This window comes from Dermacentor silvarum, chromosome 10 (assembly GCF_013339745.2).
Source record: "Dermacentor silvarum isolate Dsil-2018 chromosome 10, BIME_Dsil_1.4, whole genome shotgun sequence".
NCBI classification, from domain to species: domain Eukaryota; kingdom Metazoa; phylum Arthropoda; class Arachnida; order Ixodida; family Ixodidae; genus Dermacentor; species Dermacentor silvarum.
The window spans coordinates 43,001,787-43,028,423 of NC_051163.1; the positions used below are offsets into that span (position 1 = coordinate 43,001,787).

At 46.8% G+C, this 26,637-nt stretch overlaps 1 protein-coding gene across 1 annotated transcript; it reads left to right on the forward strand.

Annotated features, from left to right (window-relative positions):
• The first annotated feature begins 1,552 nt into the window (after positions 1 to 1,552).
• On the forward strand, positions 1,553 to 25,705 carry LOC125941007 (uncharacterized). Its single transcript, XM_049657882.1, has 9 exons — positions 1,553 to 1,680; positions 2,452 to 2,546; positions 5,891 to 6,043; positions 8,166 to 8,413; positions 10,997 to 11,124; positions 15,480 to 15,597; positions 20,786 to 20,953; positions 24,306 to 24,443; positions 25,340 to 25,705. The coding sequence occupies exons 1-9, from the start codon at positions 1,553 to 1,555 to the stop codon at positions 25,496 to 25,498; spliced, it is 1,335 nt and encodes a 444-aa protein (XP_049513839.1). The 3' UTR covers positions 25,499 to 25,705.
• The last annotated feature ends 932 nt before the right edge of the window (positions 25,706 to 26,637 follow it).

Below are 26,637 nucleotides of genomic sequence, written 5' to 3' on the forward strand. Positions count from 1 at the left end.
AGGGCAACCGGCGGCGTTTACCTTGCGTGTTATATTTCAGACAACGATTATAATAAGTAGTCATCATCAAAAAAAGATAAAAAAAGAAAGAACAGGAAACGAAAGAAAGAAATAACGTTGGCATCGAGCGTCCTGGACCCGCCGTGGTTGCTCGACAAGGCACGGACAACATAGCTTCTTTAAAGCTATATTGCAATATAGCAAGGAACACGTAGTATGTTCCACGACACTGGCCGCTTCCTACTCTTAATATGCTTTCCCGCTCTTATTTTTTTTTGTTTCACTGCATAACAATTTTGTATTGTGGCGAATCTAATTTAGGAAGCTGGCCATTATGCAATGCATATTACACCTTCACTCCTCAAAGTATGTCTCGACCTGAAGCGCACCGAGTTAGGCCTTTTCTGCCTACACCCAAATCGCTTGTTCAAAATCTGACTTCGGCTAGCCAGCTAGCTCATATTGGCAAATACGATGCGCTTGTGCTGCATGACGCAGTTTTCTGTGTGATTTTTTGCGGTGGGGTTGGTGAAGCTTTTTGGGTGATTTATAGCCGTACCATTACAATCGAGAGGATTGGTAAGCGTCTCGGAGTCTCCCACACATATCGGGAGAGTTGGCAGGTATGCACTATGGGAGCTCTGCTCGCTATAGTCAGGGAAAGATGACGTCCCGTAGTTTACATCAAATTAGTCAAGCAATGTCGCGATGACAGAGTAATAATCTATTCAACCAGGATGTACCTACCCGGCGCATTTAGAATGTGCATCCTAGAGTAAAAAAGACAAGAACAAAAAGTTTCGCAACTAGGTCTCTACAAAGGACGCAAACGGTGTCATTCGATAATCTGTGCAGCTCTTCATGTCAAAAAGTCTATAGGCCACACGATAACCACTGTAACGTCTCGGTTCAAGCTACTGAATCCCCGTTCCATCGCGTGCTACGAGCCACCTGTGCCAAGCTGTAGGATAAAGGAGAGAGAGAGAGAGAGAGAGAGAGAGAAATAACATTTATTTCCACCAGTCAATTAACGCCGTAAAAGATGGTCTTCCTCCGCAGCGCTTCTATCCGTCGGCCGGGATCCCGAAGGACTCAGCGGCAGCTGTAATGTTTTTGAAGTAGTGATTGACTCAAATGCAGATACAAACCACGTTAAGGAAAACGTTTTTTTTTATTGTATAAGACTGCTAACTGCCACTGATCAGGTATTCAATGCCGAGAACAAAAAAGAGCTGGGAAAAGATGCGAATGGAGGCCGGATGGGGGGAGCAAGTACACAGAAGGATGTAGAAAGAGGTATTTATCAGTGCGCATTAAAATGGCTTTCGCTAGTGATAATCGTTGTCAGTGCGCTTCTGTACTTTTCTGTCTGATCAGGTTCGTCGATAAGTGTAAATACACCACCGCCCACGACTCTACTTACGGGGGCAAGAAGGGCAATGACTAATACATCAACGACTACGAGCCCTGCGACGACTGCCAGTAATAGGACGACCGCGAGCGCTGCGACAGCCTCTAGCAGTACGATGACCTCGACAAGTACGACAACGACATGTTCAACAACTACTACTACAAGTACAATATGGAATACGACAAGTTCAACAACGACTACGACAAGTCCAACAACGACTACGACGAGTCCAACAACGACCACGACAAGTCCAACAACGACTACGACGAGTAAAACAACGACTACAAGCACAACCACGACGACAAGCACGAACAAACCAGCGGGAATGCCTCTTTTCATGAGTGAGTCTCATTCCACGTAACTTCTATGAGATAGTTTGCACGTGACATCACGCATGCAGCTACTCACCGTGCTAGTACCCCAACATGGCGGCCACGCAATGACGTCAGCGCATTTTATCATCACAAGTACAACATCGCTCGGCTCTTTTGTCGGTGACTGTTTTTCACCGGAGTTTCAGGGTTAACGGAGGTTCAGTCATCATTTTGTTGCTCAGTGCAAGGCGCGCGTGTGGTGCTTTCCCGTTTCTCGTTTTCTGAGCTTATTTACGTGCTAGTACGCCAAAATGGCGGCCGCGATGACGTCAATGCGAAGCATTCATTTCCACGTGCCGATACTAGACTGATTCATACCTATAAATTATTCCCACCTAATTCCATTTCCGTGAACATCGCTTAAAGGAACCTGCTATTTTAGGAGAAAATGAGGGCGATACTCCCGTATATTGAATTTTCAACCCCAGCGCCGATACGTCATCGTAACGTCACGGGTATTAAACTATTATTCCGCATTTAAGCGGCTGCGGTGCACAAAAGGGTATCGAACCTTGGCTAAGTTCAGTTTGGCTGTTTAGAAGGAAACGTAATCCATTTTTACTGATAGATAATTAGGCACAAGCAGACGTCGTGGCAGACTGGTGCATGTGCTTCAAGGCGGCGGCATCCACCGGTCTTATGTTTTTTTTCCGTGTTTTATTGCAGTCAATATTCTTGGGATACTTCACGCACCCCATCTATGTCCGAATCTAGCGGTTTTCCTTTCATGCCAAGTTGGCTCACTGGCTATGTGTCTCCCGGTATGTGCCAGAGGGTGTGTGCTACAGGGCAGCATTATAGGGCTCATGAGGCGGAAAATCCGTCGCTGGCGTGACCACAAGCTGGTCCTAGAAGGCTGTGAACGCTCGAACTTTGACGGGAGTCAAACAAGCCACCTTTGGTGTTGAATAAGGCAAAGTTAGTTAAGGCACGGTAAATTAGGATAGCGTTAATTAAGGCCATCGGACCCACGACCTTTGGTGGGAGTCGGACCCACGACCTTACGTTGTGTGCAGCTTGTGACGAACACCGCTTGTCAAATCGTCGTCCTTTGGGGCGAGTCGAAGCCTCGACGTTTGGTGTTAATTGGGGCAAAAGCAATTAAGGCACAGTTCCTTAAGCTGTAATTAATTAGGGCACTCTAACCCACGACCTCTTTCACGCCGACATGGGTCACTGTAGATGCGAGACAGGCTAGGCATCGCTATTCGATGAAACTCTCTGGCGCCGAGTATGTTCCACTTGGTCTGTGATGGTCTCCAATGATCATCTTTGGTGCCAATTTGGGCACTGGGCGTGTGCGGGTGCTGCGTGTCGCTCTTCAACGAAAGTGTTTGACGCAAACTTGGGTAACTATAGGTATGTGCCACTATAGGAATGTGTCGCTCTACAATGACGAGCATAGGCATAGGCATCTGAAAGAGCATGGCATCTGACAGAGCTGTGCTGACCGAGCATCGGCATCGCGTGGTGGTCGCAATGCCTTTCGCATTCATCCACGCAGGGTTAACTAAGTGCCCCTTGAATGTATTGCGTATTTGTCTGTCTGTCCATATCTAGCGTCTTTCATGTCAACTTACGTCAATAATTAGCCCATGGTCCAAATGGTAGACCATCGTGCTGCTGTACTTGGACAACCGTGTTCGAAACCAACCGTCTGGCCAACACGGGTCACTGGGAATGTGACACTCAATATGTATCGCTCCTAAATAAAGTTATTTCACGTTCACTTGGGCCGCGCTGTTCGATGATAAAACGTATACCTTAATATTTCCCCGGTACTGGGCGGAATCGTCATCAGAGACATTTAGCATCGTAAGAGACATTTAGCACGTCCAGTATTCCGCCAAACGTAGGCGCACTTGACGTTCTGCCGGATGGGCGGAGGCGCGAGCGGAACCGAACTGCGCGGTGCAGCAACCCGGTGCCGCCACCGCTACGATCGCTCACGTTTACGCCTTCGCCTATCCGGCAAAACGCCCGGTCTGCCTGCGTTGAGCGGGACACCGGACATGCGAAAACTCTGTATATATATATATTCGGACAATCTTGCCTGAATGGATATTCGGACAAGTGCTATGCGCGTACTTTGCGGTGGTGCCGCCAGATGGCGAAGCGTGTCTAAATGGAAGAGACGAGTAAGTACGTGGTGTCAATTCAGCAGCAAGTGGTATCCATAGTCGAGCAATATAAGTGCGACTCGGCGTATACACAAACGAAGGAAACACTTACTCAAGCACACACCAAGATAATGTGAAAATAAAGGGGAAGCGGAATGCAACAATAATGAAACATAGAGCACTTTGGGGCCATAATAAATACAAGATGGTGCGTGGAATCTGAAAAAAAAAATGATGACGCAAGCGCTAGCGTTTGCAAATGCCATTCTGTGCTTCAAATCCGATGTCTTGTGGGAGTTGGAAGTTAACCGAAAATCGGTAGACCGGTTGGCTTTGGGAGCCCACGGTAAAATCAGAAATGTGGCAGCGCAGGGTTGACATGGGTTGGGCCTGTTTCGAAGTCAGAGAAGCGCGGAGCATAATTTGTTTTGAAGAAAGACTCAGGACATGATGAAAATAAATGCGTGGCTAAAGAGCACAAGCATATGTACCTTAGAAGGGTGGATACAGAATGGAGAAAGACGTGAAGAAAGTTGCCAACCAAGTACAGGGTAATTACAAGTGTACATAGGTAACCAGGAGTCATCAGAAAGAAAGTTAGAGAAACAGAGGCAGCGAATTCGATGCAAAGAATGGAAGCAAAAAAGACCATGGAGATTTGCAAGAATGAGAAGAAAGAAATTAGAACGGAAAATCTGTACACTATTACAAAGGGCAGTGCCTCGTTATTTGAGGGTCGAGCCGGCTCTTTAGGACAAAGTCATAACGGAGAAAATATGCGCAACAAGATGAGGCATGTGTGGGCTGCACCGAAATTTCGGAGAACACTCAGTGCATCCTATTGGAATGCGAAGGGATTCACCCAGGGAGACCTGGAGGTTACGTGGACCTTCCAGAAGGGCTTGAATTTAAAGTGGACGGAAGCATCAACCAGTCAGCAGTCGAGATAATCAAGAGTCGTTCATAGCATTGATGGAAAAAGAGCAGGGTAGAGAGTGATACGGCCGGATTCGTTACAGACACAGGCAGTGATACAATGTAGATACAGAGGCGCTGAGAAAAAAAAATATAGAGGGGTATACAAAATTGCTAGAATGAATGGCATGTACAGTATGCTTAAAAAGATCAAGTAGGCTAGGTGACTGTTTGTCACCGCATCGTTTTATAAAGGATGCCCATAAATCATCATCATAAAGCGTGAGAGAGGAGCCAGGCTATTGTAACTGCTTCATACATGACGTACTTCGGCGGTGGCAGCACACCGTGTTGCTGGATTACTTCAACGCTAATCCCAATAGCGTCAACAGTCGACCAGAGATCATTTTCACCGGAATTTGTTTTTTCTGGCTTACTGTGCCTTCTCTCACGGTAAGAGTGGCTTGTGTGCATTATTATAGAAGAGTAATTTACAAATACACCCGGACTTATATTTCACTTTAGTATAATTTCAAAAGATTGCTTCCTTGTCTGCCTGCTGGTGCGGAGGTATAAGATGACTCACCTCAGTGCGACTATCAATGCTGAAGTCATGTTCATTAGCAGCAATCTTGAGGTCAATGCAAGCTTTTAACAGTACCCCCCTGAATTTCTCACGAGATGTATTGGTGTCCCACATAGTGTTGTGTTGCGGTACGCGAAAGAAACGCTTCTCGACAATAATAAACTAGATGTACTTCATAGACCGTATTTGGGACAGGGCATCTCAAACAGTGGCGCAGTTTCTCGGAATTTTCGCTTAATAAACTTTGAGTATCTCAGCGCGTCAGTTCCGCCACTAGGACGTGATCTTATTTAATTAGACAATTAACTTTAACTAGGTAATATATAACTACATAAATAAGGTTCACCTTTCGAAGTTACACTTGTAGTGTATTCTGCTGTAACTTTAATAAATCTGCTCATTAAAAAAGCACTTACATGCCAGGAAGCTGTAGAGCTGCTTAAAATCATTCTGCTCTCTTCTCCTCTCCTCGTGTTGTATGCAGCGAAACCCCCACTCGTGTGCCACTTGTTGTCGCCAGTCTACGCCACCAACATATCCGACCACTTTTTCCTGCTGTCTCAAGCACTTCCGAATCCGGGAGTGTGCGACTACGTTGTCCTAGACCTCCCACTCTTGTCGAACGGAACCTACCCCCGTATGTATTGTTCGACGTTCTCGTAAGTGGCGTTTGCTTTGAAAAAAAAAGTGACAGTTTACCAATTTGAAATGTCTAAGTATTTCTTTCCACAGTGTAACGCCTTCTAGGTCGAATTACTATTTGGTTACCTACGGAAGAACTCAGTGTTGCCACATGTTCCCACCAAAATGTCGGTGTTATTTAGGCAACTATAGCGCCTCCGATGTGCGAGCACGTCTGACTCAAACAGGCAGCAGCACTCGACAGCACGTGGCTTCCGAGAGAGACGGTGCAGCTACGCATCAAAGTCTGTTCGAACGCGGGTGATTTGCAGTGCGGAAGAAAAACGCGGTCAGTTCAGTCGCAATTATTCCTTATTTCGTTTGCAGCCAAGTTCTATACACCTTCTATCATGATCATGCCTTTCACGCATGCAAGCAGCCGTGCAGTGAAGACATTTGTTGTTCAGCGACTGTATGTCTTCGGCTTCCCTGTCGCTCTAACCATGTAACAAAAGACCAAGTGTCACTTTCTTGACAGGGCAAGTTGATTTTTGAAGGGGGCAAAAAGCGCCAGATTGAGTGACTCAAAGTAGGAACGTACGCTTGAGATGGAATCATGTGAAAACGATGACGTCACGAAGATGCACAAAATATTCACTGCAAGTGCCATCTTCTAAGTGTATCCCGAAAAAAGCATACGAATATGTTTAAAGTTCACCAAATAGCGTGAAGTTTCTATATTTTGTTTCTTCTCCACAAACATTTAGATGTGACCTGTTCCCATAAGTGCTCACACTAGTGCACATGTACAGGAGCTCTACCAACTTGTCATCGTTCACGCTAACGATCAGATGGTACAGCGTTACCTAGATACTCATTGTGAAGGGATCCACTTGAAATAGTTATTGCGTATACGTAATCAGGCACTGTCGGCTAAGGAAAATTGCTCTGCATGTCTCTTCAATGGGGGAGGGCCAGGGGCTTCAACCCAACGACATACAGCCGTACACCTTTAAAGCGCAGGCTGCACTCTTCATCCCTCTTTTCATAAATGTGACTAAGTAAGTGGGGTATATTAGCAAATACGTTACGTTTAGTACGCTAAAACCTTTGTGAAATTAGATTACAGTGTTTCACTTATTGACAACGTAGGTACAACAATATTAAGAGTGACAGAGAGTAACAGTAGCAAGAAAGTCGACCGGAGAGAGAACCGACGCCGAACGACATTGTGCAATATTTTTTCCAAATATGCTTCATTTCCCTAGGGTGGGTCTATGTGAAACGAGAATTATTAAGACAAGGGGGGAAGGCGGGGAGGAAGCGCGCCGTCTTACATCACGCACGAGGAAGCAGGGGGGGGGGGGGGGGTCAACTCCGGCGGGGGCTGCGGATGACGAGGCTGAGCGCGCCCACGTGGGCCCTATTTTCAAAGCGATTCACGTTGGGTACACATTCAAGACGCGCCGATGACTGATGGTTCTGGGTGCACTCTGTTCTTGCCCCTTAGTTCGCGTTGATGTGAGAGGCAACACGAAGGGCGGTTCCTTCGCTGCTGCTGCTGCTCTTCTTGACGTCAGCGTATCGACATTTGAGTGTCCGCGGTCATCGAGTAAGATGTGTTCATGTATGCCCGTGCAAGCGTGATAGCGTGCTTGGTAGCTTCGTTAGTAAGCGAATGTTTACAAGTTGATGCGGCCGATAAAACTATTATCCTTACTTCGTATATCAGTCTAATAATTTGCTGTCACAATCGATGCTTCGCCTTTCGGGTGAAACTGCGACACTTTTTTTTTTACCAAGGCGCCAGGTGGGCTGATCTCGGACAGAATATGCTTTATGGTAGAACGTGCCTAATTTTTTTTTACTATATTGGCGCTAGTTAAGCCGGGGCCATTAATGTTATCAACTTTCCGACTCTCACGCTTCTAGTGTCATTGAGACCTACATTTTAATACCTTTTGCGACTCGCTACAACATCTTAAAGTATCAAAATTGCTTCTTTTTTAGGGTTACGCACATAAGTAGTCAGATTGGAGATTCGCTAAAAAACGTATGAAGTCACCAACGAGAACGTTGTCTTTAAAACGTACTGCATACGCTCGGATCTGTCTGACGTGTGGTCTTACGCCTCGCAGCCGACTCGTACGAGTTCCTGCCAAATGGAACGGGATACAAGTTCCTCTTCACCATCAGCCTAGTTCAGGGTGACTTCATTGCGACCCAAGGCATACTGAGCTCCCAGCTCTTCAAGCACACCGTGCGCACCATCCGTCAACACCGAACGCTGCCGCTGTACGGCTTCGGTTTCCTCAGGGATCTGCCGATACCGAGCAGTATGGCGCTCGCAACGAGAACGATGGGACCACTTAGCGGAATCTATCAGGTGGGCTTTCTGGGAGGCTGTTACAATAGGGAGGTTGAAGGGGCCACGCGGATCGGTGTTCCTGAGAGAGACCGCATGGGCGGGGAGAGTATTAGAAAATGTTTAACTGGGAACCTAAGGCACAGCTTACAGTTACATTTCCGATACGCTGGAGCGAGTTTTCATGCAGTTGTCGATAGTTAAGCACGTCGATTACAAAAAAAAAAATATTGACTATGCGAAAGAAGCTCTTACGCAAATTGTATTTCATTCTGATTGTGCTAATGTTATCTCTATAGCAGGAAATAAAGGTGAACTAGTTGCTTCTATTTCTTTCTTTGTGTAGAACTGTACTTGGCCATTACAGGATATTTCAGGTGGGAACAGCATATAAATAAATGATCTACTAATAGCCCTGAAGGCGGAGTTGTATTAGAAAACAACGAAGTAGGTCGCGGACACGTGCATCATCGAGTAATGGCTTCCTTACTGTACATAACGATAACGAAGATAGGTGCATGGATAGTATGGTTGCAATGATATAAACGATAATGCTATAACTGGTTTTCTTTACATCGGTGTCAGAAAGGGACCCCTTTTGACCCATTTTTAAAGACGTTTCTCGTAAAAAAAAAGAAACTTTAATAAAGCACTTGTCGAGAAGAATTGCGAAGGACTGCTCGAATAAGGTCCTGCTCTGCTCGCCTTGATCCCAGAAGGCACATTGCGCTCTCCGGTATAAGCATTACCTAGACAGTAATTGTAGATGAGTTCAGCCCCAATATTTTTACGCGCTTCTTTCAAATCCGTCAGAGGGGGTCAATTGCTAAAACCGCATGTAACGAAAACATGTCATAAATAAAACCTCGTTAACGTGTAGTTGGCGGGGAACGTGGATCAAGTACGCACTAAGTGATGTACTAATTAAGCGACATTGTCATATGGGCGGCTTTAGACCGACAGGCTAGAAAAGAACTACGTCTTAATTCTCACTCAGACACACACGCAGGCAAGTTTTATTTGCGAGCAGGCCGCAAAGATTATCCGATTTGCAATTTCCGCTGTGGCGGCCTTGCAGCGAAGATGGCATCCTCAAAGGCTGTAAGTCCGCCAGCCTCCATCAGGCACCATTTCTCTGCGAACGCTCTCATAACTGTCAACGCATGCGCCGCGTCGGATACGGAGGGGCCATTATCCACGTCCACGTCGTCATTGTGGATGACGTGGAAGCGCCACAAGGCGTGGAAGCGGGAAACACGTCATGGCCACCATGTTTTGACGTGACTTTCGGTGGTGAAAGGTTAGTCAAAGTCTGTGAAAGGATCGTGCGCCTGCAATTTCACCATCTATGGTCGGCGCGTACGGCATTTCACCGATTCCGTCTTAGCACGCACCGTAAAATGAAGTACTACGCACTCACCGTTTCGCATGCGGTCAGCGACAACTTAAGCCGTGAGGCAGTACATTAGGCTCAATGCCGGCACGGTGGGGAATTCATCGCGACTATTGTTATACCGGAATTACTTATTGAGCGGGTACGTATAACAAGGTTTTACTAGTATTATCACTTATATTTTTAGTAGCAACCGTACTACCCACGCGCCTCAATTTAGTATTGCTGTGTAGACGAAAGTAGCCATTACTCGCTCATGTTGGTGTTGCATGCACAGATGGCGCATTTTCTGCATTGTTGCGCCAAGCATGACGCAATCGGAGTGAAACTTAGTCCTTTCGCTCGCCGTTAAGAGAGGCATAGATCGGCAGTACGTTTGTCAATCCGTGAAGGAGTGGTCACGTTTGAGCCAGCTGACTCAGGCATAGAGAGGTACAATTCGTGAAGCTGAAACATGTGCTCATCAGTAGTCATAAGGCCTGCAAGGGCGCGATGGTTTACACAAATCTGACGCTTGCTTGGCTACGGCCCTGTGCGTAGAACACTTAGGGTCCAGAAATGGCGTGAAGAGATTCGGGCAGCAAGACGGTGGGATATCCAAACTCTTTCGCAAAGAGGAACGGGTCCTTCTCTGTAGGAAGTGCAGCGCAGAAGCTAGAGGCAAGCGTTTGAGCTCCAACCATCTACGAGTGCGGCGGGCTCGAGCGGCGCATGGCAGGCCCGGGCGCAACCTGTAGAGCGAGGGGGCGGGGGCATTATCTTAGTGCCCAAATACCTTCTTGAAAAAAAAAAAATGGGCCCACTACGAATAGGTCGTGAGCATGATTGCAAAATTAGACCGTCAGATCCCCACTAGCGGCAACATAAGTTAGGCATGTATGCTTTCTAATGCGTGAATAAGTGGAACTTGTGTGTTTCATCACGTCATTTCTGTACTCTAGTGCCCATAGATCCTCTGCAGCATGCACAAGACGTTTCACATGTCCGACTGCGGCTTCGTCCCTGATACAGCCTACCCGAATTTGTTTCGTCCTTTAGCAGTTTCACACACTTCTGGGTCACGACGTACTGTCACACCAGAACGAAACGCGAGCTCAAGAAAACGAACGATAAGATGAAGTTCTCTTTCCGCTTTCGTCATTGCGTGGCGCACGGGAGTAGTTCATTCACCGATGGATAAAGCACCCGTGTTTTGATCTCGTGTCTCGCAGGTGTTGAGCAACGTTCTGAGAACTGAGGGCGTGCGTCCCAGCGATGTCTGCAACTTCGTAGCCTTCAAGCCATCCAGTCTCACCATACGACGGGGTGTCTACGAGGGCCTCTTGAGCGTCATTAACCAGTAAGACGGCGGCGCATGTTCGAGCAGCTATGTTATGACGTCAGCCGTATTCGGCACACACCTTGTGCAGATCTACTAGATTGCGACATGCAGGAATGCCTGGTCATGCCGGATTTGAGAATGCGGTGCACGAGAGTCTGGGCCCGTGTTCACAAGTATTTTAGTCCGTGAGTGTTCTGTGCCATTGGCCGCTCGCCACCACTAATGATATTGTAAGAAACCGAGGGGTCGCCGCGGAGCGCACGACCAAGAGGACCAGCTCAGCAGACTTTTAGAACGGACTAGCGCGTGCCGTGCTGGCGCCTCTAGCAAGCGCTGCCCAACTTTATTCTCCTCGCCATCCGCGGCCGGCCCCAAAGCGCCGGCCGAGAACGCCGACCTTAGCGTCCCCGCATAGCAGCGTCGGTGGGCGCTACAGGGCCCCCCGCCCAGACGGAACGGCGAAATGTGCGCGATTCACTGGGGTGGTCTGGCCTGCGAGTGCAGCAGCGGACGAGGATTTGGTGGCGGCAGCTTGAGGAACGTGGCCCCGATGATCCCTGCATCTAGGAGGGCGCAGGGGCGACGCCATTGGCGCTCTAAGCTGCAGATGCAGATGTTGTATGGTCGGTGAGCATGGACGGTCGATCGCAGAACGGTGCGGGGAACGCGGCAGCCACGATGACATCGTCCAAGTTTGAGCTGGTCAAGCGGTGAAGCCGGTGGTGGGGTGCGTCGGCGCCGACAGCAACATCGAATCCGGCCCCCGCTGATGCTGCGACCGTGGTGACAAACCCGCAACGACGGGACCCGGTTCGCTCTATCGAAGTTAGCGTGGTGCCAACGTGTGAATGTCAGTCGGACCCGTGAACATAGGCTTGGTGTTGAGGGCGGGCGCTTTCGAAGTGCGCGGTAGCAGCGTCCGGCCTGGCACTTGTGTAAAATCGGGTGGACGCAGCGACGAAAACCAGCGAAGCAGAGGGGCTGCCGGCCGCGCTGGGCACGAGTTTTCCGACGCCGAGCACCGCAAGCCGGGGAGGCGTCCTTGTGGCCTAACGTCAAAGCGGTGTCGTTCGGGCGTTGAAGCCGAGATACTGAACGTGTGCTGCGAGAGGGGGCAGGCGACAAGGGCTCCACGGGAAATACGCTGGCGTAGCTGGGAAGTGCTGTGCACGTGATAGCTGGCGGACCAGTCTCACCGCAGTGTTGCCGCAGGATTTCACTCGGAACAGGTGGACTGATATGCGTCTCGACAGCCGGCAAGGCATGGCTCGCTGCTGAGTCATCTCCACGGCTTGGACTGGGGACGTCATCTAACTCGGGTGGGGGTGGAGTGCATGCCGACTCTTTGGTATGCTCGGGCGTGGATGCAAGGTGGTCGTTGCTGAGGACTAGCGGGCTCACCAGTTGTGTAGTTGATGGTGCGGGCAGTGTGGCGGGAGGTTGTTCGTCGTCGGGGAACGAACAAGACGCGGGAGGCGCAGTTGTCTTGTTGTCTCCGCACAGTGCCTCCTGTGGTGTACGTGCGGCGCAAGATTCGCGAGCAGTGGCGCAGCGTTCACCCGGAGCCGATGGTGAAGAGGACGACGTAGTTTGAGCCATTCTTTCAGAAGCGTCAGCCGTTGAAGGAAACTGTGTCGTGCTGCGTAAGTGATCGGGAACTGGTACGCCAAAGTGACGAAAGAAGGCGGTCTTGAGGCCCTCGTACATGTTCTGGTCTGATGACGGAAGGTCAAGACGAGAGAAGACGTCGGTGGGAATTTCTCGCTTGAGGAGTAGGTACCGCCAGAGCTGTGACGACACCCCATTTACGTATAGCTGTGCGTCTACCTGCGCGAACCACACGATAGGGCTGTGCGGACGGTAGGGCCACAGTTGCAAACGCCAAGGGTCGTCGAGCGCCGGTGGGCGCCACTCTTCTTCCAGCTGGTCCATGGCCGCGGGCAGGGCTCGGTAGCAGGCGATGCTGAATCGGTCCTTGTTGATACTCTGAGGATCACGTCCGAAGTCACCAATGTAAGAAACCGAGGGGTCGACGCGGAGCGCACGACCAAGAGGACCAGCTCAGCAGACTTTTAGAACGGACTAGCGCGTGCCGTGCTGGCGCCTCTAGCAAGCGCTGCCCAACTTTATTCTCGTCGCCATCCGTGGCCGGCCCCAAAGCGCCGGCCGAGAACGCCGACCTTAGCGTCCCCGCATAGCAGCGTCGGTGGGCGCTACAATATCTGCCGCTTCAGGTTTGCCTGGAACTTTCTCTTACGGGGAATTGAAGTGTAAGAGCTTGAATACGCACCCTGATGTTAAGCATGATACGTGCCGAGGTTTAGCGGGATACTGAATAACAATTTTCCCGCCCAGATTTTAACACAAATAAAGGTTGCAACGCTAGAAATGGCCAACATAGTAATGTTTGGGTAAGAAATTTGCTTGTTCCACAGCCTACTTTTCCCCCAATTTTGCAATGAAGTCGCTCATGACTACAGTATACTGAGTTTGCGTCGTTCGCATCGCTAATACAGGAGCGGTAAGCGGAGCGAGGAACTGATGCCGTCTTCCAACTCTGCCAGGAATCGTCGCGGATTCTAGCTAGCGTGAATTCATTTCAGAGCTTCAATTCTTCACTTCAGACTGCCACCGAGGCAGAGAGACCCGCGATTCTCGAGACGACAACACGTGTGTTTCCGCTAGTGTGGTCATATCTATAGTCGGTGACAACCTACAAATTACAAACTAGTTCTACCCGCAAAATGTAGTGGACCTTCCCTTCCCTTCTGAAAGAGAGCCGAGCCTGCTGGAATCTGTTCAAAGACTAATAATGACTTGACTCTGCTAGTGTAAACGCTAGGCTAATGGGATAATGAAAGCTAGTTGTTTAAAACCAGAATGTTAAGTTTGGTTGAACAGTGATACCAGGATGACCAATAAAATTTGCCGTGCATGTTCAGGTTTCATATTGAAACTAGTAACTTAAAGGCCCACCTGTACGGAGAAAAGAAATTGTTTTAATCACGCGAAACGGCTTGACGTCAGGCAAATAAGCAAATCTAGTTGAATGGTTCATTTATGCAAATTGGGTTTGAGTTGAATAGCGTACCTATCGCCTTTTAATTTTTTGTTTGTCACCAACTAAAGCCATGCGAATGGTAGGGTAATTCATATGACAGCTGTAAATTTTACCGTCCCAAAGCTTCACAACTGCGAAGTGTCACCGTGTAGTGGAGTCCTCGAAAATAATGTGTGACCACCTGCGGTTCTTTATCAGTCAACCAAGGCTTGCTGCCCAAGCTTTTTAAGTGCGAAGCACTTTAGGGGCCCGGGCTCACGGCGTATAATGGGATCTCATGTCGTCGTGGTCATGCGCAAGAACACCATCAGAACCAGTACAGAAATGATAAAAACCGGTTCAAAGTAAGCATGATTCAGAATAATGTAAAAATAGGAATAATCAAGCATTAGGCGGATTAATTAGCAGAAACTCGTGAAAATCGTGAAAACCTTGTAATGTGATCTCATGTCGTTGTGGTCACGCGCAAAAACAAGTTCTCAAAACAGGCCCAAAACAAGTGCAGAATTGATCAAAACCGGTTCAAAATAAAAATAAAATTTTTCAGAATAATGTAAGAGAGAGGAATAATCAAGCATTGAGCGCATTAATTAGCGGAAACTGTTGAAAATGGTTTACCAAATTCGAGTCTGGTACCAGCACAGCGCACGAGAGGGCGCCACCACCCCACAAGCGCTCGATTGCTGCTCACTCCAGCGCTACTCCAGCACCTGATCAACGCGCGCCGTCTGGCAAGCGAGAAGGAACAGGGCTTTATAAGCAGTTTGCGCGCGCCGGAATTTGATTTGTACTATGACGTCGAGCTGCAGGCGCGCATCGAGCGACAACGCTGGCGCATCACTGCTTCTCCCTTCCCCAGGTTTCACGTTAGTGGAGCTGCATTAGCGCTGTATTTGAACTACACAAGCACAGGATTTTTGTTTTTATTCTGCCTCCATTGTAATACGAGTGCCGCAGCGGTAATCGAACGAGCGACCTTGTTCTCAACCACTGCTTGTTGCGGTGCACAAACGGGTCAATTGTAGGTTGTAGTAAGAGCGAACCTGGTATACTTAGTAGTAGATTTAATTTTGCCACAAAAAGCCATGTAACTTTCAGAAGTGTCGTTTTATTCTCCAAAAGGTAATGTACGAACATAAAGTTTGTTTTATGGGCAGTGCTCTGCTTGTATATTGCTATATTGCCACGAAAAGTTGTGTGTGATTGACAAATGCACTTAATAAAGTGGCGTCGAAACTGTGATTGCTCAAAAGACACGTCAACTACTTTTTGTGTCAATGCCTTGGATCGTCAATCGTTTGTGCTCTCGCAGCATCTCCTCCATCAGCCTTGTTTTTATCGTAACGGTGACTGAGGAACAAACGAAGTACGTCTTGCCATCGTCGGCCTGGGGCGACGCCTGCTGGCCGATGTCGAACGAAGTCAAAATGGTGGGTCACTGCGCCAAGTGCCTGGTCGTGTATACAGTCTAGACCCCGTATAACAAAACTAAGAGAACAAATGTAAGGTTAAAATAGCGCAAAACAGGACATGAGCTAGAAGGACAGGACAGGAGCTAACTTCAAACTGCCGCAAATCTGCTCAGAAGTTGTAAGTCTGCGCTTGTCCTCTCCTTCTCGTGAATGTGCCCATTACGCTATTCCTAAACTAAAATTATGAACCAGCTGGATCTGCAGCATCTATTGGTAAGACAAGGAAGTAGCCAAACGTGACGAAATGAGCAATGCAAAATTCCTAGCTTCGGCATCTGAGACATTTACAGCGTTTGGGCGAAAGCCAATGAAAAGGTGACAGGAGAAATAAGACGCTGCATCGTGAAAGGAAGACGAGCGTCCATCATGTTCTGTTTTGTGTTCTAACGTGTTGTTTTCTTCTACCAAGCGTTGAAAAAGTCTGAGATGTTTAGATCTTTCTTGCTTTTTTTATCTTTGTCAGCTTTCTCAACCGTATTGGTCATGTGTATGGTAGAAATAAGAAACTACCTGTTCAGTGTACCTCGGTGAGGAGTTGCTGCATTTTAAGGTATAGGAATCGAGACTCACTGCGGCTTTAGTCATAGTACCGCTAAACCAGGAAAGCTCACTGTTCTTGACGAGACCAAGAAATACTGGCTAGATTATCGACTTTGATGCTGGTATTGGACATAATAATAATAATAATAATAATAATAATAATAATAATAATAATAATAATAATAATAATTCACCAAAAAATACAGAGCAACACAAACAGGCCGGTATAAGCCTCAATTGGCTTGTAGGACCATGCCATGAACATGATACAAACGGTAAATAAAAAGATGTTGATGAGACAGAAAGACAAAGAAAAAAAATGACCAGAAAAAAAATAAGATAACATTTGGTTATTCTACTTGAAACAGAAGCTGAAGCAGTGAAAATTATGATGCCAAAGTGTTGTGGAAGTTAGTTTCACCATAACTCCTTCAATAGTTCTTTCAGCATGCTTTTTGAAGTAGCGTTAAAAATTTCATTCGGTAACTTGTTAAACATGTCCGGCACATATGCACAGCGTCTGGCCGCGCCATACTTTGTGGATGAACGAGGAACCATATAGCGGACGTGTTTAAGAAGTTCCCTTGTGGAGGTATTTTTTGTTTGAAAGCGGAAGTCCAAAAGTGTTTTATGACAACTGTTTCAACGAGCAAAGAAAGAAAATTAGGCAGACCAAGTTCACGGAAGATACGCGATGCCTCTATGACTGCTGGTATCTCTGCTGCATCAAATACTTTTCATCATCATTGAAAGCCACATAGAGAGGTTGATTGTACTCCGCAGACTTCTCGATTACCTGACTGATGACATAGATATGATCGATCATAGAATATCCCTTGCTGAAGCCAGCCTGTTCTCTTGGTTGGCTGATATCAAGTGTTGCCCTGATTCTATTGAAAATTATCTTGGTGAATATCTTATACAATACTGAAAGCAAGCTAATGGGTCTATAATTTTTCAAATGTTTAACGTCTGACTTCTTATGGATTAGTAAAATGTTGGCGTTCTTCCAGCTATCTAGTACACTTGACGTCGTGAGGCATTGCGTATAAAGGGCCGCAAGTTTTTAATCATGATATCTCCGCCATCTTTGATTAAATCGACTGTTATTGCATCTTCTCCAGCAGCTTTTCCCCTGGTCATGTCTTTCAAGGCCCTTCTAACTTCATCGGTGGGTATAGAAGCAGCCACTGTATCCTGTTCATCACTGTTTTGAATGAAAGCAGCTTGGCTGCTCTGGGAACTGTACAGATCAGTATAGAATTATTCCGCTGCTTTTACTACGTCATCAAATTGCTGATGATATTACCCTGCTTATCTTTGAGTGCATACATTTTGCCTTGTCCTACGGCAAGTTTTATTCTCACCGATTTCATGCTGCGTCCATATTTTACTGCTTCCTCAATCTTGTCTACGTTATAATTTGGAATATCCCTTACTTTCTTCTTGTTTATCAGTTTTGACAGTTCAGCAAATTCTATGTGGTATCTCGAGTTTGACACTTTCATGTTCTGCTGTTTCCTTATTAGGTTCTTTGTTACTTGGGAGAGCTTACCTAGTGGTGGCCTTGGTGCCTTACCTCCCACTTCAATTGCTGCTTCTGAGATCAGCCTAGTTACGGCTTCACTAATTACCTCTATGTTAACTTCCTCTTTCTCTTCTAAAGTTGCATATTTGTTTGCGAGCACCAACCTGAATTGGTCTGCTTTTACCCTTACTGCATCTAGGTTGGCCTGTTTCTTTTTCACTAATTTTATTCTTTCTCTCTTCAAATTTAGCGAATTCCTAGACCTCACTAACCTATGGTCACTGCACTTTACCCTACCTAACACTTCTACATCCTGCACTATGCTGGGATCGGCAGAGAGTATGAAATCTATTTAATTCCTTGTTTTTTCATTAGGGCTTTTCCAGGTCCACTTCCTGTTGCTAGAATCGATGCCGTAGTTGCCAATTGCTCGCTCACCAGCCTGCTTTTTCCCCACCTTTGCATTGAGGTCACCCACCACTAGAGTATACTGAGTTTGAACCTTTCTCATTGCTAATTCAACATCTTGATAAAGCTGGTCTATTTCTTTATCAACGTGACTAGAGTTTGGGGTGTAGGCTTGCACTATACCGTCATTCTATACCTCCTATTCAGCTTTATTGCGACGACTGCTACCTTCTGATTAATGCTGTAGAATTCATCAATGTTACCCGCTATGTCCTTATTGACTAGAAATATTACTCCGAATTCTCTTTTGTCTGGAAGACCTCTGTAACAGAGGACGTGGCCGTTAGCACTGTATAAGCCTCACCAGTCCTTCTAACCTCCCTAAGGCCAATAATATCCCAGGAAATACCGGATAATTATTCAAATAGCCCTGCTAAGCTAGCCTCACTCGAAAGGGTGTGCGCGTTGAACGTTGCCAGGTTCAGTCCACAGTAGCGGCCTGTCCGGACCCAGAGATTCTTAGTACCCTCTGCCGCGTCGCAGGTCTGACCGCCACCTTGGTCAGGTGCTCCGCCCCCGCTCGGAACTGAGGACCATGGGTTAATTGTAGGAGTCATGAGGGAGGTAGTGGCCGAATACTGCACCAGGGAGGCCAATTCCTGTTCTGGTGAGGGAGTGACCTTGTTGAAGCTTAGTGGGCCTTCCTAATTTGGTTGCACTTGGACTAGTAGAGCCCCACTAGCTCTCGGCGATCTTTTTTTCTTTTTTTGCCGGTGTCATGCCTGATAATGTAGCCCTGCTTATTCCAGGCGTATTCGTTCCATTTCCCAAGTTTGCTGTACGGCGGCTTTGCCTCAACATGCCTATATCTACGGCGGTGCATCCTTTACAGGGGTATTGGGCAATGTGTTGAATGCTCGATCATAACGGCGCTAATTATTCCCGTATCTTTATTATTTACCTACTATGCGACTAAATTTAGCTAGTAGTTGGCACCACCGAAGGCGCCTTCCAGACACCATTGCCTTGCGGGAGCCCTGCTTAGTCCAGGCGAACTAGTTCCATTTCCCGAAAGTGTGCCGTACGGCGGCTTTGCCTCAACATGTCTATATCTACGGCAGTGCACTCTTTACAGGGGTATCTTGCAACGTAAAAAATTCCTTTCTTGTGTTTGCCTTTTAGATATGCATATCAATGAACTCAGCCGTTACCGCCGAACGAATAAATGCTTCGATGTATTGGCGCTAATTACGCCCGTATTTTTATTTTACCTATTCTGCAACCAATTTTCGCTCATCGTGGGCACTGCCTCGATCGAGCCCTGCTTAGTCCAAGCGAACTCGCTCCATTTCCGGAAAGTGTGTCGTACGGCGGCTTTGCCTGAACATGTCTATATCTACAGCGGTGCACCTTTTACAGGGGTATTGTGCAATGTAAAAAATTCCTTTGTTGTGTTTGCCTTTTAGATACGCATATCAATTAACTCAGCCATTACCGCAGCACGATCAAATTCTCCATTATATTGGCGCTAATTACGCCCGTATCCTTGATTTTACTTATTCTGCAACTAAGTTTCGCTAATTGTGGGCACTGCTTCGAGCGAGCCCTCCTCCAGAACACAGACGTAGCCAAGCAAGTGCGCGTACCATGTCGTACACGTTGTTCAGTGCCCTACCACTAATAAGCAAAACCTATTCCACGGCTTCGAGCGCGCAGTTTAGTTAAGTTGCAATAGGTGTACCCTCCTCGACTAAGATCCAGGCGAAACTCCTTCCTAAGTGAACTAGGCGCGTCAGTAATGTGCAAATATCCAACAAGTGCGCCACGAAGTGGTTGGATTAAACTTTCAAACGGCATCTTTCAACCACCGCCACTTAGAGGAAAGTCTAGGTAGCGTTGAGCGAAGCGGAGAAAGATAAAATAGGCGAAGCTTTTCAGAGTACGATGGTAAATGAAGCGCACTGGGTTGGCAGTTGCTACGGGTTGTGTGTGCGCTATGGCGGTATCGGGTTCTTTTCGTGATCGACTTGCCGAGCGCCGTGCAAAAAAGGATGTAGCAGCAATGCAAGCGCCGGTAGACCAACTGCGAGTTGACTGACCCCGAAGTCATCGCTTATGCTGATCGCTTTCAAGATACGGCACGGGCCACTGCGCAAACTACGCAGTTGCTACCTGGGTACAAGCGCCCCCCCCCCCCCCCCCAAAAAAAAAACATCGCTAATCCGTCATCCTCAGATTGAGATAAGACAAATGAATAGCTGATTTGACCATTAATTTTTTGCTATTACAAGGAAAATGAGCAACAGGGGCGAATTAGAATTGATGCGGGTGGTCTAGGTATGCTATGGGTGCTGCCATGTCGCTACACGAGCATACATATCAGTCTGCCACTGTAGAGAGCGGTATGAGATACAAATGCGCAGTAGACCTAATGTGTCACGTATTACTGTAACGTATACCGTATCACGCAAAGCTCAAGCTGTTTAATGTCGCAATGTGAACAATGTCGCGCCGATGACGTGTTTCCATAATGTGGACAGATGCTGCCACAAATCACCGAAGGTCTCTTTTTTTTGGATTTAGCGTAAGTGCGAAAGCTGTGGTGTATACAATCAAGAGGAGTTTGCAGGACGGAACTTTGGTTATAATTTTTCTCTTGTTTCTTCTTAGATGGACGCCGTTGATCTCATAGCCAGCGTCTCGGCGCCTAACGTAATCTTCACCTTGACACTTAGTCTACGCATTGACACGTTCACTCACGTCCGCATGTCTGATATAGGCACCAATGACGTCGGACTCGTCCTCTCCCACGATCACTCGACTGGCTATTACGACAGGGTAAGTGCATGTAGAAAACAAGAATCATATTTCCGATGTCTACGCAAATTGCAAGTCTGTGGCAGCCAGAAGCTTGCCTATCTTGCGGCTTTCTTGTTTCGATCCCTAAACTTCCAAGTTTCATTGCTAAAATCTACGCCGGTGAATTGGCGCGATTAGTATCCATGCCGTGCGCTTCAACGAATGTGACCATAAAGTGTGAGCGGGATTGGGGACACCGTCCAAATTGCAGAATGCTATAAGGCTCACGAGGCTGAAAATAAGCATCAATTGGTTATATTTACTGCGCAAAACACAAAGAGGAGCATGGCCAAAATATTAGTACATCCTGCGCTGTCAATATCAGCAGATACGTTATAGTGTACATGGCATGTATGAAAAATACCGCCGGAATGCCTGCTAAGACATGAAAGACAATCTTTTGTTGACGACTGACATGAGCAGAAGTGTACACAAAGGCTGTTAAAAACTTCGACAAGACCGTATAGCAGCGGATTGCGTTTGCTCTACCAAGGCTTATTAAAATTTAATCATTATGGAACTAATAATTTGACGACACCCCTTTAAGGGCTCGTACCCGAAGAACGCCAGATCTACTCGGTTCCTGCAAAGTTTCATTGCAACATCTCTGCTCTCCTGCTTGTAGCGATAGCTTTAAAGTCACCTGCGTGCTCGAGGGCCGTTAATGAGTTGGAGACCTAACACTACTCCGTGCGCGTTCATATGAGGGGCCAAAACAGTTCACCCCGACAAAAGAGGATGCGACTTCGCTAGAAGTTCCCTTAACATATTATCACACGCAATTGTCTTGCATTTTCACGGTGACCACTTTTCACCAAATTGTCACTGTTGTCGAATTGTCGCTCGGCGGAGAAGCGCCTATTCTATGGAAAAATGCTTGAATGTTATCACTGGATCCTCTTGCGCAACAGCGCAACAGTCTTTATCGTCTCATCAGATTGCGCGCGCGATGCTAAAGCTGTTGTACATTCCGGAGTGTAAGCGAGCATGAGAACTCATTCAGGAATGTACCGTGAAGCACGGGAAAATAGTGGATGGACTGTACCCGTGAGATCATGTACCGATTTGACAAAGATTTTTCATCGTAAGTGCTATTTGCCATTCGCTGGTCACCTTCGTGAATCAGGATTGGTGGAACTTTTCTCTTAACAACAATTGTAGCGTAAGTATATTTTTGTGAATACGAGTTCAGATTCGACGACGATCGACCATGCTTGCGGCATGCGTTGATTACAGTGTTGCTGCTCCTTGAGAAGCACAAGCTTGCTCAATAAAGGATAAGATTGTTTGCACACTTCGGCAGCGCCTGATCGGCTGTTTCTATTTCGTCATAGCTTGTGGGCGGTGCAGTGCATAAACGTAAACATTTCATAAGGTTACGCTTGTGAACTTTGTGTTGGGGAAACAAATATTGCATGAGGCCTGCACGCTTATTTTTAGTCCAGTGTAGCTTGCCTTTCTGGGCAAAAGTTCGCCGAATAAAAAGTTACATTCGTAACACACAATGTCGCACAATCTGGCTGGAAAAAGGAGACAAACGGCGTTCTTTCTGCCTCCATTTTTCAATGGGTATTATACTCTGCACCAAAGTACGTCGCATTAACTATGCACCAACTCGACCAACATAGTAATGGGATAATAGACGACGTGAAAATTGGTGCGCGCCCTGTTTCTTTCGGCCGAATTTGGTTGGAAACAAGGTATATCCGTGCTATCCCTGCCAGTGACATTTGACCACTTCTCGGTCAGCTGAGTTGGGTTGAGTTGCTTGTGTTTCACGACATTACAATAACATAGCCTTGAACGCGTGGTATTCACCAGTGGTCACTCGTTTATGCCGCATCAAGGTTAAAAAGAAGCGCATTGGCGGCAATCTATCATGACTTTTTTTTCGTTTCTTAAACAATGGTGAAATGTCCAGAATAGCACCTTCGGTTGAAAAATAACTTTCTCTCACTCGCGCAAGGTAGTTTTGCGAACGGTCCTTACGATGCTCTAAACGTTTCGTCACCAAATGAATACCCATACTAGCAATTTGACGAAAACTGAAATCCTATATCCGCTCTTACAAGTAAGCGGGGCTGGTCATTATGGCCTACGCAGTGATTATGACGCTCTGGTGCCGATCGCGCTAGGTCAGGAGTTCCCTGCATGCCTAATTAACCGCATTCGGAAGGGGGCAGAAGGCAAGAATGTTTGTGTGTGTGTGTAGCCTTGGCTTCACGTTAAAGTAATCGAGACGGTTAAAAATGAAGCGTCCATACCGTCTACCACGGTGTCTTTAATAATAATTTGTTACTTTGACGCGTAAGCCAAACAAGCGATAGTGTGCAGAAAATAAAGCCTGTGGCCCTAAAGTTCATTATTTCAATGTATGACAAAACTGGGGGGGAGTCTGTCGCTGACTTACTCATAAAGACAGAAATCCTGGAACTTGGTACAGGAAGAAAAACAGCCAGAATAATGTTTATATCAATTGTGCAATGGTATAATAAATTATGAGGCGAAGATGGGATTGTACCATCCCCGTGGATTCTCGCTCCGTCGAAATAGTTCTAACAGTTTTTATGCCTTACTCACCTAGAATTGCTCTTTAAATATTCTTTTCTTGCGAAAACGATCGTAGACTAGAACGATATGATACCGGAGGCATTTTTCGCGTAGATTTTGTTGGCGTGTTTGAAAACACTTGAATATGTGACTTGTTGCGGTTTGGGCAAATATATTTTGCTTTTTTATGGTATGGTATTGTGTTGTAAATCTGTGGAGAAAAGTGTGCGGAACGCCGCTGTGCCGAAAAATTGGCATTTATTTGTAGTTAAGCCGTACAAGCTGAAGTTGACGAGTGCGCTGGAGACTTTGCATTGAACTGAACTGAATTGTGGGGTCTTACGTTCCAAAACCAAGATATGATTATGAGGCACACAATAGTGGGGGACTCCGGATTAATTTAGACCACCAGAGGATCTTTAACGTGCCCCCAACGCATGGGACACGGGCGTCTTTGCATTACGCACGCATCGAAATGTAATCGCGGCGGCCGGGATTTCATGCCTCGACCACGTCCTTAGCAGCCCAACACAGTAGCCGCTAAGCCCCCACGGCGGGTGTGGAAAGTTTGCAATACCAATTTTGGACTGCACTCCTCAATCTCGATTCGCATTTTTGTGCGGAGAAGAAAATCAGCTTTGTCGCGTAATCCCTGGTCTATAAACTTTTTGCCCGGTGGTAGCGCATTTCTTTCTTAATCTGTAACCGCCCGAATGGGCTTACTGTATTGGTAATGAATTCTGGTCCTGCATAGCATCTGTGACTGCCTTCGGTCTTTCAGGAATGCGAAGACTTTTTCCAGCACGACTCAAGAGGTACATCCCCAGTGTACTTTGGTGAAGGCGACTGCATGTTTGCCCCGAAGCACGGCAGCGACAGCGTGGTGTCTTTCGAAACGCCCGAGACCGTACGACACAAGGTAGGCAGGCATTCGCATTCGCACCGGCATTCGCTGCGCTTTTAAAACGGCTTAACTCAGGTAGCATGGACTGCGACTGAAACATCGCTCTGTACTCAACATTCTTAAAAAAAGATAAAAGGTCTCCTTAACGTACTTCACAGCAAACTTTGCGAATGCATCTCTCGAAACTGCTGTCATCCTCAGAATGCGTTCCAAGTGGATGTTGCTTTCGAAGTCACCGGCTAAAATTCGTAACTTGAAATTTTCACTATAGAGTAATTTGTTTAAAAGTGAATCAAACGACAGTTTGTTATTATTTGAGCATTTATTTTGATTTCTCGTGCGAATAATGACCACCCCTCGGAGTTAACCAGCTCGAGAAGTAGAATTGTTCCATACGTCACCAAGGATCTACAAAAAATTATGTTAACAATAAAAAAAAATAATACCTCGTACATTCTGCCGTTGCTAAATTTTGTCCCGGTTTACACATGTGCGTGAAGCGTGAATCACAAGTGATGGGAAGGATCCTTTTTTTTTTGCCACGCACCCTCCTGCGGTATTGTAATCCTTTCAATTTCCATGGTTGGCACCAAACCGCTTCCTTACTAAGTTCTAAATGTGGACATTCCCGTACTTTCTTTCCGCGTAGTCTGTGCCATTTAAAAGTTCTTTCTAGACACAGCGTTACTTGAATAGAGTGCATATTTTGATGCCGAGCTTTATTTCGGATTGAACCTTGTGGTACGTGTACCCAACAAAATTTAATACCTTCCTTGGTGTTAGGTAAAGGCTATCGCTGGGCGAACACTCGAGTCTTGAGGCCATTGTTTTCCTAAAGCAAAAGACTACGACATCAGTTATTTGAACAAGCAGTTGTCACGACTATAGTGCGTGCATTTCACTCTGCGCAGGTGGTCGCCGCCTATCGTCACTTGGGCTACGGGAAGACCAGCCAGTACATCATAGGCTGGAGCGTCTACAATGTCACTCACGGAATGGCGCCTCAGTCGTGCAACGGAACCAACAACCGGATCAATCAAATCCGCAAAGTGATCGACGACAACAAATAATCGGCGCCCGGGGATTTCGTGGGTCTGCTTTGGGATTTTGTGCTTGAGAATGTCGCTGCTGTTCATGGATTATCAACGAGGGACAGTTCCAAAAGCTGTCTTCCTAGACTGTCGTGACTGGCAACTTGCTTTGAGCCTAAAGCTGCTCCTAAAAAAACACCCCATCTCCTGCGAAGAGCAGATGACTTGTTGTTTTAGGTCCTTGGTTCGACGTTTATATCTCAATACTTTAGCGTCAGTACACAAGCACCAAGGCACGCGCCAATAAAACCCCAAGAGATGCATTCACTTATTTCGCTGCGCCAGGTCGCTTGTTCGATCCCCGCCATGACAGCCTTCTTCCGATGAAGGTGGTATGCAAAAACGATAGTGTTCCGTGTATAGGATGCACATAAAAGAGCCTCAAGTGATCAACGTTATTCTAGTCCCCCTAATGCTGCATGCCTCAACCATATCTCAGGTTTGGCACATAAAACCCCAGAATTAGTTTTTTTCTGCTTTACGTTGATCAGCCAGAATTAAGTTTAATGGTATTCTCGACAGAGTTCTCTATTCAATTACGTGTACAATGGGACGCGCTTTTTCTAGCCCCTAACGCCTTCTTTTTGGATTAGTCAGACCTGCGGCACTTCCCACCAAAGTATAATGTGAACCGTTAACGAAAGAACACATTTAGACCATGCACCGTCAATGTATATTGCATTTGATTCGTGCCGGAAGGAGGCTTGCTGGCACACTGTCGTTTAAGCAGCGCTGGTACAGGGAACCTGCAGTGCAGCTTACGCGCGACTTCTGCACCATCTGCAAGAGAAACTCTGGGCGGCCAGCGCGGCCATTTGTCAATAGGTACTTTGCGCTGAAGCTTTTCAAAGTTGACAGCGGCGCCGGAACAAGCAGCTTAATGAATGGCGCAAGCGAAACGGGAGATATGCTGTATACATTTCCGATGACACTTTCGATCGCTTATCACGAGGCAAGACTGTCTGAGTTGTGACATTGTCGAAGCGCGCATGGTCTGCACATGACTGCACACGTTCCCGATCGATATCAGAAGATTGTGAGCTTGATTTCGCCAAAGCGCAGTTCATAACACTGAGACGAGTGAGGACAAGTGAGCCACTGTCGTTTTGAATAGCGTA

Coding starts and splice junctions, on each gene's coding strand:
- LOC125941007 (XM_049657882.1), top strand. CDS start 1,553: ATGTTCAACAACTACTACTACAAGTACAATATGGAATACGACAAGTTC. Junction 11,125..15,479: donor CTCTTGAGCGTCATTAACCA/GTAAGACGGCGG, acceptor GTGCTCTCGCAG/CATCTCCTCCATCAGCCTTG. Junction 20,954..24,305: donor CGACTGGCTATTACGACAGG/GTAAGTGCATGT, acceptor TCGGTCTTTCAG/GAATGCGAAGACTTTTTCCA.